Raw genomic sequence first — 22709 nt, 5'->3', positions numbered from 1 at the left:
AATAGCATTTTATCTTTTTTATAGAACACGTAACACAGTACTGTGGCTATTTTGTTCTTTTACCAGAAGCGGTCTTCCTCCAGGAAAGGAATTTTCCTATTTATTCCTGCACCTTTGGCTCACAGCCAGAGTGTTATTAAAAAGAATGAACAGGTAAATGTTTTCCTGTGGCATAATAATGATACTTGAATAAAATCTTTTAAAGAAAGCTTTATTATTTACTTCTGGAACCAAAGAACCCTAGAATATATACTAACCAGCTTTTAATAAAGGCATTCAAGTGATTAACAAAATCTTACCACATGTCTGTTGCTGTGGTAATAGGATCATAGTTCAGGATTTCTGGAGCTGAAAGAGAAAATAAAATTCAATACTGACAAATTTAAAAATGTGAAAATTACTTTATATTAAACTGGATTTAATTTTAAAGAACTACCAATATGATCAGTAGAAATTTAGCATAGTATTAATTATCCTGTGATTAGACATTTAAACATATCTAATGTTGAGAAAATTATAGAACCAGATGGTTCAAAAGCACCAATTATATTCTTGAAGTAACCAGTAGCTATGTAGTATTTTTTTAACCATTGAGATTAATCTCAGGAGAAACAATTATGAAGAAGTAAAATGTTAGAAGCTAGAATCTTTTTATAGTTTAAGTTTTATCACTCTGTTAGGAATTAGTTTGAGTTATTTTATTAGACTGATTTAAGTTTTTCTTCCCAGGGTAAATAGAATCATATGCATTTACAATGACATTATGAGCAAATTAAGCTTCATGGAAGTGCTTTAGATTTTCAAGTAGATTAAATATCCCCTTAAACTACAGAAAACCTAGTTTCCTAAGCAATTAATTTTCCACTGTCTCCTCCCCCGCCAAAAACATTTTTTAAAAGGTGCAACATAAATTGTCTATACTTTCTAAACATTACCATAAATTTCAAATTAGTAGAGTTCAAACTAGGATCCATGATTGAATAACTTTTTTGTTTCACAGTATGGTTTCATAATTTTTCCAAAGAGAGATTGTTTCTTAAAGCTTAACAATTTTGTTAAAGCCTTTGAGTCACATATGTTGTCAGCCTCCATTGCACCACCTACCACCTTTTCACATACATCTGTGAGCTGTTTTATCTACAATTACAATCATTATTCTAGGACATGGTAGCCTCTATTAGCATTCAAAAGTTAGTAATTTGCTTTGCTTTTCATTTTGGGAAAGTCAGCTGCCTAGCTGAGTAGCACTTGTTCTGTTTACTTGTATCTTTTCAGTGCCTGCATGGGACTATCAATATGAGCAACAACAAAAAAATGTAAAAAACTTGTTACTATAAATTAAAATACTTTATGTACTTCTTCATACAAGTTAAAAAATCGTTCATCTGCATGATCTTATTTGTTGATTTAGTACACTAGTCCTAGATTATCTAATTATAGGTTCTTTTTGACACCCCTATGAAACAGGCTTCAAACGCAGTAACATTTGCTTCTGTTTTCCTCTTTTTCCATTTTTTCCTGCTCCCTAACTTCCCTTTTACCTATTTTTCTCTATGTACAAAGCTTTTACACACAAACATTAAACTTTTAACTTATACGTCCACTGTCCTGTAAATTGTTGTGAATGTCTCAATTCGCTACAGTCCATTTAAATGTGTCATAAGCAAATTTCAATGCACTAAAATATTTGAGCCAAATATATCCTGGAATTATACACCCTAAAATATAGTTCTATACAGATATCATTTAGTTAATACATTTCAAGATGGTATAGAAAGTAAAAGGAAATTCTTACCCAAGTATTCTGGTGTTCCCATGATTTCCCGAAGTTCACATGCATTCCCTATTTTTCGAGACATTCCAAAATCTACAATTTTTATGTCCCCAAGAGGGTATATGCTGCTCAGTAATATATTCTGTGGCTAACAAAGCACAACAAAACAATGATAAGTAATACAAAACAATAAAAGAATACTAAGATCAGAGGTAAATTAAGTGGAACTTATAGTTTAGCTATTAAACATTTTATTGAGTCATCCATCGAACACTTACTGAACTACTACTTAGGAGAAGCTATATATTCAATGATAAATAAAGTAAAAAATATACTCCAAGAGGCTTCTTTGTTTGAATAAAAAAGATGGGTACATAGATTAATTGATTATGAGATATAGAATACTCAGTAGTAAAGACTACTTAATTCTGCCCATTAGAAAGTCCAACAAACCTTTGCAGTAGAGATGATGCTTAAGCTGAACCTTAAAGGATAAATAGAACTATGCCAGTTAGAAAAGTGTTCTGGGGAATAGCATGACAGAAGGCTGAAGGAATAAAAATGCATATATTTCCAGGAACATAATGGTTCAATACACTGTGATGGTTCTGGGTCTGACCATTCCCAGGTTTCTACATGAGATAGAAAGAGGCGTGGTGGGGTAAATGAAAGGGAAATTGTCCAGGAAGAAAAGAGTCCAATGTTCAAACAATAAGAGACAGTTTGATCCAGATTTTAACATCCTTGTATGGCTGAAGAGGAAGGATAAGGAGAAAGGATAGTAACATGAGAGGCTGAAGTGGTATCTCAGGGATTGGGCAGGGGCCTGAATGGTCTGGGGGCGGTGGGGGGAAAGGAGAAGCCAAAAGACTGAAAGCCTCAAGGGAAAGATGAATGAGTATAATGGGAGCAAAGGAGTGAGGACTAGAAGGTTACCTTCAAGATGGAGATCAAAATTAAGTATTTTAGAGATAGACAGTTTTATAAGATAGAAAGGTCCAGGATGTGGCAGTAAGAGTGGGATGGAGTGACATGATGGTAGGATTAGGACATATAGTAATGATGGTTTTTAAGAGCCCAGTGATTAATCTGAGCTGCTCACACATGCAGTCTTCTCTCTGCCAATACAGAATTAGTCCATGTAGCAAATGTGCAGTCTAGACAAGCATGATCTGACTGTTGTTTCCTCTCAATACCAGCCTGCAATTAATTGTGCAAAGCAAGAGCAGAGAAGGAACAGAGATGTAGTGTTACTTAAAATCACATTACATTACCTTTAAATCAAGGTGTACAATGTTATTCTGATGTAGATAATAAACTCCTTCAAGTATTTGTTTAATGAGTCTGATAATGTCATTTTCAGAGACCATTTCAGCCAACTCAGGTAAACACAGATTGAAAATTTCTCCACCTGCAGCACTGAATAAAATTCAAATAACAGAAACTTGAAAAATCATTGACCTAAAAATGACAACTTTTAAATACTGTATACCTTTAAGTAAAAGACATGGCCATCGAAACTTTATTCTCTCTATATACACACATTTAATGGGGGGGTGGTCCTGGGTGGGGGGGAATCTTTAAGGAATAAAATAAATAAGAATATTTCAAATTCTGGGTGCTAGTACTTATTTATGAGCTCAGCTCTGTTCTATTTTACTCATTTATTCATTATCTATAAATACAGTTATCAGCTATGTATAGATACAGATATTTTGATCCTCATGACAATCAAGTGAGGTAGGTGGTTATCATTCCCATTTTACAGATAAATAAGTACAAAGAGGTTAAGCTACTTGTACAAGGTCACATAGTAAATGGGGGTTGGGGGGACAGAATCTGGATAATATGGATGAGAATCTGCATTCTTTACCAATATCCTGTATTGCAGCTTCACAAAGAATACTTGGGGCCAGAACCCATATCTTAATTGTTTTTTTTAAGAACTGAAAATCTAAGAATGTTGACAAAAAAAGCATTATGAAAAATTCCTAGGTTTGGAATAAAATGATTTAAATTTAAATCCTAAACCTGCCATTTATCAGCAATATAATTTAGGATCAATCACTTATTTGAGCTTTCACATCTGTAAAATAGAGATATTACTGAACTCAACAGATTTTATTTTGAGGACTAAATCTAAATAAATGAGATAAAATTTGTCAGCCAGCACATCGTGCAAAAAAATCTAGATGGTTATTAATCAAATTTATAAGGTATGTTTGGGAATATCTCAAGTAAAGCCTATTCTATGTAATAAAATAGAAACTCATTTATTTCACAAGACACTATTTTCCCCCCTTTGGTTCACTGCTGTATCCACAGCATCAAGAACAGTGTCTGACATGTAGAAGGTACTCATTCTCTTAGAATGAGTTCTTTGCTAGGCCCTTTATAAGATACATCTGGTAAGAAGTCAGACCAAATCATTGGAAAGTATAAGAAAACTGTATAAAATACTGACTTATATCCACTATTAAGATATGGAACATACCAAAAAAATATGGAAAATACCAGAAAGATCTGAATTCTTCAGTATCTGGCAGTATATGGCAGCATAAATTCATTCTTGAACACTTTATATGTATATACCAACATTTACATTACACTCACTAAAGTTAATTCAGTAGACAGAACCCTCCATTAATTCTAAAATTCAAAATAGAATCTAAGAAAACATATGTAAAGCACTTCCCAGTGCCTAGACCTAAGAGGAGAGCAGGTTGTTTATAGAAGTGCCTACTGAAATCAAGACTGCCTGGCCTCCACTCTTGACTCTGCCACTAACGAGCTACCTGAACTGGGAGAAAATGTGTTTCTGTTTCTTCTATTGTAACATAATGATACATAACAAAAAATGATAGCTCCTGCTTCAATGGCTTGTTGTAAGAATTATTTTAGATAAACCATGTAAGGTACTGAGTACAACCAATGTTATAAGCATGAAAGCAGATCACCTGTAAGTATTTAATACAGTGTCTGACACATAGTAAATATTCAATAAATATTAGCTATTATTATAATGAACCAACTAATACTAATTCCAAATCTAGCCAACATCCAGCCTTTCTGAATTTGGGGGCTTCTTGTTAAACTCTGATTATGAAGGCAATTTTAAAAGTCTTTGCTAAATTTAAATTCATTTTTAGAAATACTTATACATATAAAAATGCACATAATATATTCTTAAGTGAAAAAAAGGGTTATAATAGAGTATACTTAGTAGATCACAATTTTGTTTCTACAGGTATACATACATAGACAGAAAAAGAATAATTTTAAAATACAGGAATATGCCATAAAAGTAACCACAGTTTACAAATGATTTCTATTTTCTATACCTTCTAAATTTAACACAATAAATAGGTGTTACTTTTACACCAGGAAAAGTATCCTAAGGGTTTCTTGTTTGTTTATTTCAGTAACAAGATCAAACAAACACTATGATGATCAGCCAATCACACTGTCCCTACCTATCAGTTTGGCAAGCTGACCAATGCCTTTTGTAGGAATGCCATTTTTCCCACAAAAGAGCGAAAGCTCTTCACCATAGCTCTCCATAGTAGAAGCTATGGTAAATAGAAAATGAGGAGGAGTTAAGAGGAGGGGAAGAACAGATAACATAAGAAGCAGACCGCAGAAGTTAGTGGAAACTGGAAACTGGAAGCATAAATGGAAGCAGAGTGGAGTAGCAGACTAACAGACCCTTTGTTAAAACAAGGCACCCAGAGCAGTGACTACAGAGAAGAAAAGATATCTCTGTAATCAGAGAAGCCACCTATATCATTATCATTGCCCTGGAAGGTAAATTCAGGTATTTCTACTCTTTCTCTCTCTGTTGAAGAGTTTGCCACCTGAAGGAACTCAACCAACAATTTAGAAATTTGGAGTATTCACGTTCTTTTGCTTATGTATTTGTATATGTGTTGTGTACACTGTCACGTAAATCTATGTGCTATATACTACTTAAATCTACATTTGCCTTTTACAGCTTTCTAACGCACAGTTTAGATATTAGTAGGGAAGTAGAGAATTATCCTTTAGAAGAACTGCCATAACAATAAAGTTAACATGTAAAAGATTAAAATCAGAATATTTTCTTATCCAAAATAATAAATTTCCCTGGGTACTAGAGAGCCAAGATTTTCAGTAAAACAAAGCAATATCTCCCTCATCCATACTACAAATCTATGCATATAGCTTTGGAAATCATAGTAAAGATTTTTAAATTATTTATTTTTAGTGATCAAAATGAAGTAGTTTTAAATTTTTTATATTGAGTATCTTTCAAAATTATATCCAATGCTAATGAGGGGAAACAAAACCCATGGAATTTCAGAATGGAAAGAAACCAGCCAGAGTATTTCCTGTCTCTAAATTAGAATATGTGAAGTAAATACCAATCTCCCTTTTTGGAGGATTATTTTAAAAATCAAATGAAAATATAAAGTGCTTAGCATGGTGCCTGCCATATAGTAAATGCCCAACATATATTATTGTTGAAATGTTTTGCTATGGTCCTCATCATTTTCTACTGGGTCTATAATATTTACTTAAAGATATTTAATAGGCAACATAAGCTGGTAATTTCTTGACAGAAAGAAATTATTGTTTCTCTTCCATATAATTTCAGAGTTGACTGGATAAACTTATATTTATCCTAACCAATTTCCCCTATCGAACTTTGCTATATCTAGGACAAAGTTCTTGTTCCACATTTTCTAAAGATTATACATACATATTCTTTATAATCAATTTTAGTTAGCTCAAAACTCAGCATTGAAAACTTAATGTGCCCAATTAGATAACATCCTTCCAGAAGTTTTTTAAAAAAACTTTGTGTATATTTTATTTAATTATCCAAAGATGCTTTTAAAACACTTGTTATAGAGAAGTTGTTGCCTCACGGAGAGTGGAGATGGTTTGACTCAACTATCCTCAAAAATTTCCCCCAATTTATAAAGATATCTAATACTAACTCCAGAATAGTATTTATATGACTTTTCAAATAGTTAAAGAAAGGGCTAAAAAATAATTTAGACTTTATAACCGGTAATGAAATACTTTCCTGTGGACTAAGTATTAAGATAAAAATAAAAGATTTAGTAATTGTTAAAAACTGTTACATTGACTGCAAGAAGTTAAGTTTAATTCACAAAAGTAAACAAGTTAATTTGGTTCAAACAATTGGTTTAGGTTAAGTGAAGGCAAAACAAAACACAAAAGCAAAAATAAAACAGAGCTATCAGAACCCATAGCTTAATAGTTCCAAAGGAAGATTTAAGTTAGAGTCATATAATTAACAAATAGTACCTTTTTAAAGTAATTCTGTACCATCCATATAAAGAGAAATTTGACAACACCTAATACAAGCACATATGCATTTACTCCCGGACCTTGCAGTCACATTTATAGGAATTTACACCAAAACTCTACCTCCACAAATGATGGCCATCCAAAGAAGGCTGAACAAATGGTACACCATACAGTGGAGAACTATACAGGCATTTAAAAAATAGCAATAATAATAATAATATTTAAAAAGATGCCTATGAATATGAAATGATTTCCAGGATATAATGTTATTTGAAAAAAAAAGCAAGGCACAAAAAGGCATATATAATATGCTATTTTTTCTGTAAGAAAGAAAGGGAAATATACATATATACAAATTTGCCTATATTTGCAAGAAGAAACACATAAAGAATGAGTCAGAAACTAATAAATATGGTTACCTATAAGGTTGAGTGGGAAGAGAGTGGAAAGGATAGGAATGACAATAAGACTTTGTAGTATACTTTTATAATAATTCAAACAAATAGCATCAATGGTTACCAAAATCACTAGATAAAAAGCTGTTAAAGAACAGAATATTCACAGTGTTAAAATATTACCACATAGGTTACTTATTAATTATAAAGGGGAACATGTTCCTTACAATGTGGAGGGCTGGCAGACTCCACCTTAGCCATGTTCTAATTAGAAAAACCAATAATGGAACAATCCGAATGTACTTGCCACCTCATGTTTTACAATAAGAAATACACATGATCATCCACAATGTCCCCTTGCCAAAAATATTTAACCTAAATCTAGTCATGAGAAAACAAACACACGAATCCAGGATGTAGAATACTTCATGTGAAAACAGATACAGATTTCCTCCCAAAAAGACAATGTCAGGAAAAATAAAGTGACTAAAGAAGTTTAGCAATCAAATATAATGTGTAAGTCTTGATTGGCTCTGGTACTGGAATTAAAAAAAAATAGGTCCATAAGACATTTCAGGGATAATCCAAAAAATTTAAATAGGAACTATATATTTGATGATAGTACCGGATTAATATTAACTTTCTTAGTTTTGATACTGGTATTGGTTATGTAAAAGAATGCCATTACTCTTCAGAATAAATACTCTGGCAAGTGAAGAAGAAATATCATGATACCTACAACTTTCAAATAGTTTGGCAAATATGGCAAAATGCCAACATTCGGTGAATCAAGCTAAAGATTATAAGAGTGTTAATTGTACTGGTCTTTCAACATCTCTGTAGATTTAAAATTTTCTCAAATAAAAAAGTCAGGGAAGAAAAATGAGTATGCAGAATAGTTTGAAAAGAATATCAAATTGGCAACAGTAATTAGAGTAAAGGATTCCACTGTTTTATTTTTACCACATAAAAAATTATGCCACCTTATTTTACATAGCTAAACCTGCCCAACACATTTTTACCTTTGGTTGAGATTGTGTGATGTGACAAGGCCACCTCAAAAGTGATAGGCATAGTAATAAATTTTAATAGGTCCTAGTTGCTCTGGTAAGAAATTAAATATATTTATCCACTCACATTTACTGATTGCTTGCTACATTTCAGCCACGAGATACAGTTCAGCCCTTACAGAACTCAGTTTACTGGGTAAGGTATCTGAATTAATTTTCAGAGTATGAACAAGGTCCATCCATAAAATGTGTTAAAACTTTTTGATGTATTTTGTTGTTGCTATTAGGAAGAGAGGATTTTATGAAAGTGGTCAATGCTCCTATTGTATACTCACTCTCCAAACCTAGTATTCCATTAAGTACTGTTTTTGAAAAATATTAGCTACTGTTCACATACTTCAAACATGCAGATGTCATGCAAGTAGATAACTTTTTAAAGGTCAGCTTAAGAATTTGACAAAAATAAACCAAAAATGTATGAAAATGAAATCCTATTGGAAGAATCCCGGTCTTCTCTGCAATTCTAATTTATTTTGAAGGTACTATAATATACCGTAATTGGTATGTTGCTGTTCTGGGAGATATACATAGTATTCATTCTTAAACAAACTACTTGTAGGTTTAGCATTTTGCAAAATAAGCATTTTCATTTACAAGTTCACTCTAGGCAATCATCTTTCCTGGTACAAAAATATTTAGATTTTTAAATAAATATATAAGCAAATCTATTCATCCCTTAAAATAACTGAACCCTAAAACTTGACTAATATACTTTTATTTTATTTATTTTTTTTGAGGTACGCGGGCCTCTCACTGTTGTGGCCTCTCCCGTTGCGGAGCACAGGCTCTGGACGCGCAGGCTCAGCGGCCATGGCTCACGGGCCCAGCCGCTCCACGGCATGTGGGACCTTCCCGGACCAGGGCACGAACCTGTGTCCCCTGCATCGGCAGGCAGACTCTCAACCACTGCGCCACCAGGGAAGCCCCTGACTAATATACTTTTAAATTCAAAAAGGCAATAATGCAGTTAGCTACTAAAAAGAATTACTATATTTATAATTTTTTTTTTGCTAAAACACCTCTTTAGCTTTTTTTTATAAAAACTATTTTGTAATAAACTATCAGAACCTAAAGTACACTAAACATAAACTTAGCTGGTCTCTACTAAGTGTTGCAAATGTTCAGATACACATTTTACATAATTATAATAAATGTGTCAGACTGTCACATTTTAGAGTAACACATCAATAACAACACTGTTTTAGAGTAACATGTCAACATATTGGTTAACAAGCCAGTTAGTTTAACCATATTCTATCCCGACTTGACAAATTATTGAAATCTAGGTATTTTCAACTTTTCACTGACTTGTGGGACGAGATATATATTTTTTCTTATTGCTATAATTCCTAACATAATGTTTTGCACATCACACATACTAAATACATGTGTTTTTTTTAACAACCTATATGGTTTACCTTTCATTCATGCAAGTTTACCTTTTTATTCTCCTTGGGTCACTTCCTTGGATGTGCTCTTCAAATAACTGAATATACAAATTATTTCAATCCTATTTGCCCACCAGATTGTTTTGCAGAAAACCTCATCAATTTTCTGTGCCATTAGCAATGAAAGTATACTCATTTCACCATATTCTGCAAACACGGTATTGTCATTTGTTTACTGAATGCTGTTTAATTAGTTTTTGGGTATGTGTGTGAGGCTGCACATTAAGTTTTGTGAAAACATATAAATATACACTATGTTCCTCTAATATTTTATCGACAGGAATCTTTACAAGTTCTTGTCTTACTTTTATCATTCTTGTTCTTGACATTTCAAGCAACCTTATCCAACAATTAAAATAGGTACTATAAATTTACTTCAATTTTTAAAAATGTATACTTACTGTTCCAATATCAAAATGATTTCATTTGTATTTTCATAGACTTCATGAAGATTAATTACATGGGGACAGGACTTTGCCAATTCAAGTACTGCAATCTCATGCAGAATCTCTGCTCGACAATCCTGTCCTCTTCTTCTCTTTTTCAGAAATTTTGCAGCATACTCTTGACCAGTAGATTTTGATATACATTGTCTAACCACAGCAAATTTTCCTCTGGGGGCAAAAGTGAGGACAATCAATTTTAACTTTTCCATAGAGAACAATATTAGTATAACACAGATACTGTTATACCTCCAACTCTGTCCATCCTTTCAAATATTCATGTCATCAGGAATTTATCTTTGTTCTCTTAACCTAATCAACTACTGCATGTATTTTTATAAAATTTATAGTACTATCACATGAAAATATAAATGGCAAATGTAATAACAAGATAAGACAATTATATTTATTCTTTACTATCATATCATTAATATGATATATTACCATTGTAGGGGGAGATCTAATTTGCCTACCAACTCCATGCCATACTCTTGATATAAATTATTGTATTTAAGTATCACAACAATCCTACATAGTAAATATTATTCTGTTTGGCAGACTCCAGAGAAGATATGTATCTTGGTCTATTTTCAAAGACCAAGAGTTTCACATTAACCCTCTATGAAAAATTTTAGCTTTCCTTCAAATGAAAAAAATTAAATGCAAAAATGGGTATTTGACTTATTTACTTTTATTAGTGTAATCATTCTGCCTTTCAACATCACTTTTAACAAGCTTTGAAGCTTTCTATCACAATTTGTCAATTGTTCTACCAGAGTATCTCTTAGTATTGCTCAGTACCATGAAGCTTATAACAGATACCAAAAGTATATACATCTTACGGAGAGTATCCAAATACACTTCATGATCAAGTAAGAAAATTCATGGTTATCAGTAGCTACGTACAAACACACCATTAAGGTCATATTTATCATTTTAGGAATAAACGCGTTTTAGCTCTCTCCAATAACAGTGCTCAACATTTCAGCCAAAATTTTAAAAGACTGGCAAATGATGTATTCTAAGCCTATAGTCGCCCAAAATTTAGTTTCTCAAAGACCTAAGCTACTTTGAGTCAGACTATTTTAAGAAACTAATAAAAGCTATTGACTGCCTACCCAGAAAAATGTACACATGCCCTTATATCGAAGGTTTTACATATAATTTCAGACGGTTTTCAGATTTCAAAGACCATCCATAAACTTCCTAAGCCTGGTCCAGGGGGTCCAAAATTAACACCTTCTATCCTAAGGCTCAAATGACTCACTGGATACTAACAAATCAGGTATAAATAAAAACCTATCTTTAATACACTTGGGATTTGGGGTGGGAGTCGGGGACAGAATAAATTGCTTGACTGTGTTTTTACTTGCTATTCTCAAGCGGCCGGATGACAAAGATCCCTACTGTTTATATCCCAAATTTCCTCAAAATTGGTGCCAATGAAAAGCACTGGAAACCAACCTGAGAAGGTATAGTTACTAATGCAAAAAACTATTTTTTAAAAAAGTGGCCAAGCTATAATTTGATTCTTTTACATTTATCAAAATAAATATCAACTCAGAAAATTTGCATGCACAAACTTGATTTTTTGATAGAACTTTTCATTTAAGATTTGAGAATGCTTAATTTATTATTTTACTTATTTATTTATTTAACATCTTTATTGGAATCTAATTGCTTTACAATGGTGTATTAGTTTCTGCTTTAGGAGAATGCTTAATTTAAATTATATTTTCTTACTACATACAATATGAATACAAATCAATGCATTTTAATGAGCACACACAAAAAGTTAATCAGTCCCTTTGTTTTATACTCAAACTGCCCATGTTTTATAGATTTTATGCTGGATAAACTGAGTCAAACTAAGAGTAAATGACTCATGAAAGGTCATATATGGAAATGGAGTACCACGACTTAAATTGTAGAATGTGAAATCCTAGCTTTCTCTTCTGACCATTACAAAACAATTTCTCCCTTTAAGATAGTTTTTTTTTAAAGAGGTAAATTCACTTTTGCCAACTCTTAGATTTAGAAGTGAAAATTTGTCTAAAACAAAAAGGAAACTTTGAGTTTTATGAAGAAATTCACCTTGTAAAACTTAGGAAACAAACTAGTTAGCCAAGAAATCTGTCCATCTGAAAAAGTTTACAGTACTAACTGTGACAATTAAGTTCTGCTGTAATTTTACAATTATATCTATAAGCCAGAATTTTCTCAGGAACAAAGAGCAAAATTAAATAATAACACTTTTACCTAATTGTTTCAGGTATTCTCATGAGGCTTACAAGTATAGTACTCATTAATGCAAAGCAAAGATGACCAAATGATATTGGTAATAATTTGCCAATGTTCACCACTAAGTAAAAGCTCCATGAGGGCAGAAACCCTATCTGTCCTAATTACTACAGTAATTATAAAATCTACACTTCGCTAACTAACACATAATATGAACTGAGTATCTGTTGAATGAATGCAAGAGTTAGGAACCTACTATAGTACCATACATTGTGCTACTTTGTATACTGTACTTAAAGCATTTACATTTTTAAAGTTTATTTGAGACTCAAATAAAATTTTACATATTCATTTATGTACTGTTAAATAAGGTAAACATTTTTACCATAATTATCAGATGACTTAGGGAAAAAAAGCAAGTATTCGTTTTCCATTCTAAAATGCTAATTGTCATTTAGAAGTATCAAAAATAACATTTAATATATAATGTTCCTATATCAAATTTAACAGAAACATTTAAGAAAATTTAAAACCCTTAGCAATAGCACTTAATTCATACCCTAAAAAGGCAAGGCTGTCTAGATTTCCCAGCAGCTAAAAGGCCTTGTTAGTTACCCTTCTACATTCTAGAATAGACAATAAAATGTGAAAGGACGGGGGAGGGTAAGCCACAAAGGAAGCTGACGTTTATTTTTGCATCTGCCTCACCCTTCTAACCACAAGAAGTCCTATGAAACCTTGATTCAGTTGGGGGAGGGGTGGAAAAAACTTAACCAACATGTTAAAAAACAGGAACAATGCAAAGTTTTTTGAGAACAATCAAAAATGAACTGTTAACTTTTACATATTTTCTTCTAATTTGCTGAAGAAAAATAACTTCTAAAACACTAACATCTTAAAATTAATTAAAAAACTGATTTATAAAGATAATTTTGTAATCACCACATGCTAGAATTATATGTTTGTATGCTTCAAAATGTACGCGCTTCAGAAGAAACAAGATTATGATACTAATTTTCATTTTCCAAAAGTATGGGATAATATCAAAATTGGTAAAATACTGAAAGAATTTAAAGCAAGTTCATGGCAGATGAAAGGGCACGATTTCCAATTTATCAAGGTTTACTAATTAGACACATCAATATTTACCATGTAACTCATTAGCCCATATCAATTAAAAGAAAAAAGTTAGGTCTCTTTCATGAAGGTATTAGAAGATGAAATATTAGCCATCTGAATTTGTTTTCATCAGATTCTACCATGAATTTTTGCTCTAAAATGTTGTATACTGAGTCAAGTTTATGACTGTGATTTATGACGGCACCCCATTTACAAAACTTAGAATTATTAATATTGTTCTCAAAGTTTAAGTTATTAATATTGTTCTCAAAGTTTAAGTTCTCAAAAACCCTCAAAGAAAAAAAATTAGTCTTTCTAGCTCCGACACAGGCTATCTCAATAAAGTTTTGTTGTATTCTAGATGATAAGATATTGACAATACTGTGTCCATTCTAGACTTTCTTATTTTAAAACTGATGATGAAAAAAATACAAAGTGGTCCAGAAGAGGATAACTGGATCAAGGAAGGCTCTCTGAAAATCAGGTCATAAGATGACCATTTAAGGAAACTGGCAACATTTTGCTATATTCAAATCTCTGAAGGGTTTTTACATGGACATTATATGCAGCTACAAAAGGAGAACTATGTATAGTGGGTAGAGGTTAGGAGAATAGAAAACAAAATTCTGTGCCTAAGAGGTGCCCACAAAATGGAACAGACCATTCTGAGGTAGTGAGTTCCATCACTGAAGCATTCAAATTGAGGCTGGGTAAAACACTTGTCAGGAAAATTTTAGAAAAGACTGCTGCACTGCATAAAAAAATTACATTAGAAGGCCACTGACCACTGAAGTCCTTCCAATGTAGATTCTATGACTATTTAATGAATAGTGAGATACAACTAAAAGAACACTTACTCTTGCCTGTATAATGCAAAAAGAAATAGTATAGATTTAGAACTAAACTATTTCTTGAAAACATTCTGAAAGGGTTTTGAAACTATATTTTATAAAAAAATAAACCATTAGAAGACTCAAATATTTTGCACACAAAATTAAATAAATGTGACAGGAATACTGAAATATGCTTTCACATTTAGTTCTTAGTCTGATGAGGCAGATATTATCACCCTTATTCTGCAAAAGAAAGACTGCATCCAATATCTGACAAGTAAAAAAGCCAGGACTAGCCTTTATCCTTGACATAAAAGACCACCAAGAATAGAATTACTTGCCATGGTTCAGTCAATTTTTGTTTTCACATTGAGATTTTCAAAGATAAAAAATCATTCACACTATTTTACTGTGCATCTATCAATAATACAAACACGGACTTTTACCATTTTAATGTAAAAATCAAACTGAAGACAGAAAATGATCATCATCCTACCACCCTTTGTTAAGTGTTTTTAATTTAAAGCTCAAAATGCTGAATAAATAACAAATTATTTGGTATATCTTTTGTAACTTTCATATATATTAAAATGGTAGTGCTAAATGGTCTCATAATCTCAGTTCACTCCTTGGTCTTAAGGAATTTACAGCTTCGTTAAACCAAAACAGATTAGTACCAGTGTAAATACAGGTTTTACTTACAGTACATGCATTGTTTGTCATACAGAATTATACTATCTAATATGAGTTAATTCATTTTGCTTAGAAAAGAGAAGGAGAATCTCCATATTTATTTTTTTTTAGCCCAGCACAATATCCTAAGAATTAAAAATTTTTTTATTCAACAAAAACTTCTATGGTATTCTACTAAATACTTTACAAATATTAACTAGTTTAATCCTCACAACAACCATATAAAATAGATAACAATTATCTTCATCCCTGGGTCTCAGATGAGAAAACTACAAAACCAAGAGGTACAGTAATTCAATTGAGGTTAAATAGTAAATGGCAGAGCCCAAACTTGGATGTGGCAGTCCATTGTGCTAAGCTGCCTCTTCCCATGCACAGCCTCAAGTAAGAACCCTGACTTCCAACCATGGGCTCTGAAGCGAGGTGGGATGTATCATATATGCTCACTAACCCTCTACGGATTTGATTTCCAAGTCAGTTAAGACTAAACCCTGTATAACATCAGCAGAGATGAGGACTTTTCTTTCTAATCACTGCAAAATAATCATCAAGTGAGTTTTATAGACACAGAAATCCTAAATGTGAATTTAAACACATACACATCAAAAGTTTCCTTACCTTCCTAGCTCTTTGGATGTAAGTGTATAAAAATTACTAAAGTTTTCCATTTTAATTGGAGTTTGAGGAGTTGTAGTTAGCAAGCCCGAAATACTTCGACACTCAAATCTTCTCCTCGACATGTTAGATGACTCTCAGGTAGGCTTCTTCAGTCACTTATTTTTACCTATTTAAAAAAAGAGAAGATGCAGGATATAACTTAAATGCAATTAAGAAAAAAAAAAGATGTTATCTCAGATAGGATGTGCGTTATATTATACAGCTCAAAATATAGCTATAAGATACAACCAAAAAAAAAAAAAAAAAGAAGAAAGAAAGAAGAAGATTTAAGAACATATTCTACCCAGAAGGAAGAAAAACAAAAGGCATACACATAAACTGGTATCTCCTCTATGGTACTTGAACTAAGTTACTGACTTCATTTCAGAATAAAACTACTGAAAAATCCTGTAAGACCTCCCAAATTCTTTAAAAAAACAGTTAAAATAAAATTGTAATACAATCATTCAATTTAGTTTTTAAAAAACATTAAAAATTTTTTTTTAAATTTCATTTTTAAACTGTCATTCTTTAAAGTTATATCTTCACATAACAAGATAATTTAACACAGCATGATTATAACACAAATGATCATTCATTTTAAATGTAATTTCACATGGCCAAACAAATTTGATGGTAAAATCACATATTGTGAGTTATGTTACTGACATGTGAGTGACTACAAGAAATGGACTTGTTTCATAGGCCTTAGAGGCAGAACACAGCACAGAGCCTGCTATGCATGAAGAGCTCTATAATTTTGTTGGATGAGTGAGTGACCACACATAAAGCCTTATTCTAGAGTTCTAATCTGTAACTGAAGCTCATATTTATTTCGAACTTTTATTTATGAGTATTCAGTTTTAACATTAAAACTACTATTTCATATTAATTGAATTCATATAATAACAGCAGACTATATATTTAAGATATGCCTGACTTTTCTGCTATGCCTATCTAATAAGAAATCCAGTATTCTTCTTCTAGCACCCTCTTATAAGAGGGTGTAGTTAGCAAAATGTGTCTCTGACACATTTTTCCTCCCCTTATTTCCTACTTGACATGCTCTGTTCTTTATCTTCCTAAATTCAAATGCCATCTATATTCAACTTAGCAAGTACGCAGTATGATTAGAGGGGAGTGTTTTCAGTTTCTGTGGCCTTTGAAAAAACAAAGCCCTAACTAGTTTTGAGGTACATCTCTAGTATTCCAAAAGTAGTGGTGTAGAATTCTGAAAATAACATTTGGACTGAATCACATCTGGGTCTGAATCCCATTTATCCATCATACCAGCTATGAGACATTTAACTTTGCTAATGTTATGGGGTGAATTATGTCCCTTCCCTCAAAATTCATATGTTGAAGTCCTAACCCCCTAGAACCTCAGAAAGTGACTGTATTTGGAGAAAGGGTAATTAAATTAAAATGAGGTCATTAGGGTGTGCCCTAATCCAAGAGGACAGGTGGCCTTATGAAAAAAATGAGATTAGGATACAGAAACACGTAGAGGGAAGATCATGTGAAAACATAGGGAGAAGCCCATCCACAAGAAACCAGCCCTGCTGACACCTTGATCCCAAAATTCTACTCTCCAGAATTGTAAGAAAATAAATTACTATTGCTTAAGTCACCTGATGGACAGTACTTTGTTGTGGCAGCCTAGCAAAGTAATACAGCTACTTTAAAAAAAGAAAGAAATATTTCAAATGTGTAGGAAGGGATACAAATATAACAAACACTTGGGGCTTTCAATCTTATTACTTTGCCATATTTTGTTTAAATTAAAAATAAATAAGGCAACATAGACACAGAGTAGGTCCCTTCTTTCCATTCCACTAGCACTGGGTAGGAGAGCTTATCATCTCCTTGCCAACATTTGCCCCATTCAGACAGTTTTGTGGTTTAGTTTGCATTTCTCTGATTACTAGTGAGGACAGCTTCAATTCTGCTGCCCCTGAAGTATGGATGAATTATGGAATGTATCTGGCAGTACTCTAAATATTAAAAATTAAAATATGATGAACTCATGTAGAATCACACTGGTACAGTGCTAGTCATGAAAGCACATCATGATTGTTCAATCAATAAATACTGTTACTATTCTACTGAAAGATACTCTCCGCACAATCCTCTGCCATTGTTGAACAGCTGTACCTATATTTCCACATACAAAACTCTCACCCCAAGTTAGCTTAAACTCAACTCTTAAATTCTGTCTTTTTATTCTGTTTTGATGAACTATTTGTATACTTTTAGCTCTGATGGAACTCAGTTTCATTGGTCACATATTCTTCTCTGAAAAATCAATACGGTTACCAATTTCTATGCTCAACCTTTTTTTCTTCAGGTCATCTTTGGACTTTTAAGATTTTTTCCCCTAAATTTAAGTCTATGAATTTGCATGCTTATGACCACATTTATACATAGAAAGAAGGGATATACCTGTATTATAGATACAAATTGGGCTACATTCCCAACATGGTTCCAAATCAGGCCTTAGGAAACATGAGCACAAGAACATGTCAAATTCACTCATATAGAGAGAGTACAGGCTCTTGATTCTAAGATGTTCACCTCATCTAGATTCTAGAATCTAAGATGTTTATCTCATACTGTAATATATCAGCTAAAAAGTGATCTATTCATAAGAATCTAGTAGAATGGAGATATATTTTATAAATAATTATTTTCTGCTCTCAAGTTTCAAAAGAATCAATATGGATCTTAGATATACTCAAAGACTTATGTTTAATGAAGCATGATATATAATAGTTAAAAAAATAAAAAGCCTGTAGAATGAATGAATCCCAAAGTCCAACAATAGGGAAATGGCTAAATATACCTAAATAGGATATTATATACCTAATAAAAATTGTGCTTTCAAAGAATATTTTTAACTCATATAATACTAAGTGAAAAAAGGAAGACAAAACTTTACATACAGTATAATTTTGTCATATAAGGTATATGTATTTGTTATATATAATTTTTGATATGTTACATAATTTTGTTAAATATAAAAGCAAATAGAGGAAAATACTGGAAAACTATGGCAACACATTAACAGTGGTTATCTTTGGGTGGTGAGATTATGGCAGTATTTATATTTTCCTGTGTTTAAGTTATCTACACCAAGCAGGTATAGACGAAAACTAATAAATGCCTTTGGGTAAAAAAGATGGCTTTGAATATATATGACTAGACTCTAAACGCAGAAACTTACCCACTTTTAACAGCAAAACATATCTCTTTACACATTAAGTGTTACTTGGCTGGAAGTTCATGAGCTATTATTGCTCAGGTTTTTTAAGGCCTCAACGTTTTCTCTGCATTTATTTAGAGCATATGGTATTCATTATCCAAATAACATGTCTGTTCTTATGTAAAGACCATATAAGCATTTAGGGTAAATACTAAGCAAGAATTAATACCTTGTTTAATACTGCACAGAAAGAACAATTTCATAAATTCTGAATTAATGTTATAGTTATAATTCTATATAATGAATAATAATTTGTAACCTTAAGACATATGCCTTTATTGTATCACTTGGTGAAAATCCAGATTCATCCCGGGATCCCTCCAAAAAAAAAAATCCAAAATGTGATATCCAAAATATAATACTAATAGGTATTAAGTTTTGTAATACCTATTCAGTTATATTAGAAGGAAAAAAAACTTACCTTTTTTAAAAAAAGGATTGAAATAAATAGTGATAATAAAAACAGGGCCTATTAATCAAACTACTTAATAGTATTTCCTAATTCTAGACATTGGCTTAATTTAATTTTTTACCTAACAAATTTTCCTCCCCTCACATGTACTGTTGGTCATCATAATGGATGAATGTACCATGGTATCTGTATATTTGTATGATTATAAATGCAGCTGAAAACAGTGTTGGGTAATCAGCAGTTTTTAAAATACATGTTAGTACAAAAATCATTTTCTGAATTGTGATAAATTTTACTCTGTCTCTGAATATGCTGGAAACACAAGCCATGTCTCAGAAAAAAGGAAAAGCACATTTCTGAAGGTTGAACTTTAAGCTTATCTACTTATTGCAAATATACCTATATTACAAACTGCCTTAGGGATCCATATAGCATCACTTAGGTGTAGCTTCCTTCTATTTACTGCACTTGCACCAGTTGCCACGGCCTAGATATTTTTTCCATTTCCTCTCCTTTGGCTAATTTTGCATATAGTGGAGCAAGAATGTCACCTTTTTCCACCAATCCCTCCACAAACAGCTTGCTGCCCTTCATATAAGATTTAATCCTTGGGCACAAGCAGGTTATCAATCAGCTGTCTTTCCTTGCATCTTCCTAAATTTCCCACTGAATCCTCTTGAACTCCAACAATCACAGACCTTTTCTTGTTTTCTACCATAATTCACAGACCTATAACTGACTCTAAATTACCAATAGGTCTCACTCCATTTGAAATGCATCTCATAACACTATGAGGCTATACTAATAAAAAATCTCAAGGTACTTAGTACGTAAATTTGTGTGTGTGTGTGCGCACACATGAGTAGGTACACAGTTATAGACACAATCAGGCACTAAAAACAGTAAGAGGATAATAGAAGAAGGCAAGAGACAATTAAGCTTCCAATTACACAGTACTATCAATACTAGGAAAAATGGCACCTCAAGTTTATTTGCAAAGTTTTTTTTATTAACTCCCATTACAATAATCACAATAAGAATTCAGATATGGATCAGTGAAGGAAGGAAAAAAGGAAATGTTAGGCTTGATCTGGGCCTTTAATTTACTTGAAGTGAGAAAGCAATTGTGATGTGATCAAAAGTAAGAAAAACAGTCCCTATAAACCTATAAATAGCTCTATTTAAAAATATTCATCACGGGCTTCCCTGGTGGCGCAGTGGTTGGGAGTCCGCCTGCCGGTGCGGGTGACGCGGGTTCGTGCCCCGGTCCGGGAGGATCCCACGTGCCGCGGAGCCGCTGGGCCCGTGAGCCATGGCGGCTGGGCCTGCGCGTGCGCTCCGCGGCGGGAGGGGCCCCGGCACTGAGAGGCCCGCGTACCGCAAGACAAAACAAACAAACAAAAAATATTCATCACGATATTCATTTCAAGGTTATCATATAAAAATGTTTTATAAAATAGAATACAGCATATAACACTAAATAAAAACATCTAGAGAATTAAATTATCTGCTTTGATCCGTGCATTAGCTTCCCAGTAGCTACAAGTTCAAGTCCTTATAGCATGCACACAAAAGCCTTTGAGGCCAGGTACACACCAGCTTCATTTCCTGCCACACTTGTAGCTCATCTTTTGCCTCCACATCTCTCTTATACTCTCCTGTCTGAACATCCTTTCTACCTTTCTTTAAATGCAAAAACTCTTCGTATGCATCCTTCTTACCTCAACAAAGAATGTCATCTCCCCCAGGAAGCTTTGCCTAAAACCCACAGGTTGCCTTTAATGCCTGTCCTTTACGCTTCAAATAGGAGGAACCTTGACATACCTCTTTACCTCAACATGTAACATGTTAGCCTGCAATTATATTTAGTGTCTGAAGGGTTGCAACCATTTGCTTTCATGCCTAAACTCCCAGCACGGTGTCTGGCACCTGGTAGGAATTTTTTTTAAATGTCTGATGAACTGAATTCTTAAGAATTATGAAATATAGCAAGAAGAATTTTTAGGTACATCTCATATCTTCAAGGGTTTAGCAGAACTTGAGATCCATCTTGAAATTATCATATTGGAGCTTCAAATGCAGCTAATCTCTGCTTAATTCAGTATTTGACTAAATAAAATAAGAAATATTTTAAATTGCTATCAGAGAACTTCAGTTCTAAACAGGATAGCCATAGTCTGGAAACATGGATAAAATTATAATATCATATATTGTAATACAATACCAACGGGCCATTTATTTTGTATTTACCTATCTTTCCAAACTAGGTGGCCACATGATACTATACCTACTTCAGCTAAGAATATCAATATTTTAAGAGCTGCCTCAATCAGGAAATCCAGACACTTGTCCTGCCAAGGACTGATAAATCAAGATCTTCATGAAGTAAATTTGAAAGGCAATGGAAAGCAAAGTAAGGCACAAGATGAGAGGGGAAAAAAACTTTTTCTTTCTACATTAGCATTTATAGCTACCAAGTTTTCCCTAGGAAACAGAGGAACTGTAGATTTATTTATCTAGAATCCATCAGAATAAAGGAAGAACTTTCTGCTAGTGTGGTAAAAGGATCCATTTTTAATTAGTCATTGATCAGAAGCAAAGTTATTTGTGTAGGGAAAGGGATGATGATGATTTTCAATTTCAAGGAAGAGACTGTTCCTTATATGTATTCTACTAACAGGTTTGTTTGTTCTATTAAGATTGAATAGAAAGCATAATTCAAGAATTTAATCCTTTGAAAATCACAACAGGAAGCCAGCTAACTGACTCTAGTCTAACTAGTCTATCTAGTATATACTATCCAAGGGCTAAAGTCCCAGGTAATGACCCCAGGACTGATTCTGTACCATGACAGGTAAGTCCTGGTGCTGTCTCGTCTACCTTCAGAAGAAGAATTAAACCCTATAATTATGGACCAGGATGGAAAGATGTTGAAAACGGAAATATAGTGGGCCAACAAACATACAGTGCTTGTCATTCATCAGATGGAAAATTAAGTTTCTGTTGTAAAATAAAGCAGTTTACTTACAGCATCTCTGAAGTATTG

General features: G+C 32.8%; 1 protein-coding gene across 1 annotated transcript in view; it reads right to left on the bottom strand.

Moving 5' to 3' along the window:
* STK17B (serine/threonine kinase 17b) overlaps positions 1-22709 on the bottom strand; it is a 30400-nt gene that overhangs the window by 4468 nt on the left and 3223 nt on the right. Inside the window, exons 2-6 of the mRNA XM_030855919.3 lie at positions 15951-16116; positions 10405-10617; positions 3049-3193; positions 1796-1922; positions 300-348 (exon numbers count right to left, since the gene is read on the bottom strand). Coding sequence (XP_030711779.1) covers positions 300-348; positions 1796-1922; positions 3049-3193; positions 10405-10617; positions 15951-16072 — 656 coding nt within the window. The 5' untranslated portion in view covers positions 16073-16116. The remainder of the gene's footprint in view (positions 1-299; positions 349-1795; positions 1923-3048; positions 3194-10404; positions 10618-15950; positions 16117-22709) is intronic.

The sequence above is a fragment of the Globicephala melas genome, chromosome 7 (genome assembly GCF_963455315.2).
Source record: "Globicephala melas chromosome 7, mGloMel1.2, whole genome shotgun sequence".
NCBI lineage: Eukaryota > Metazoa > Chordata > Mammalia > Artiodactyla > Delphinidae > Globicephala > Globicephala melas.
This window is presented reverse-complemented; position numbering and strand designations above follow the sequence as displayed.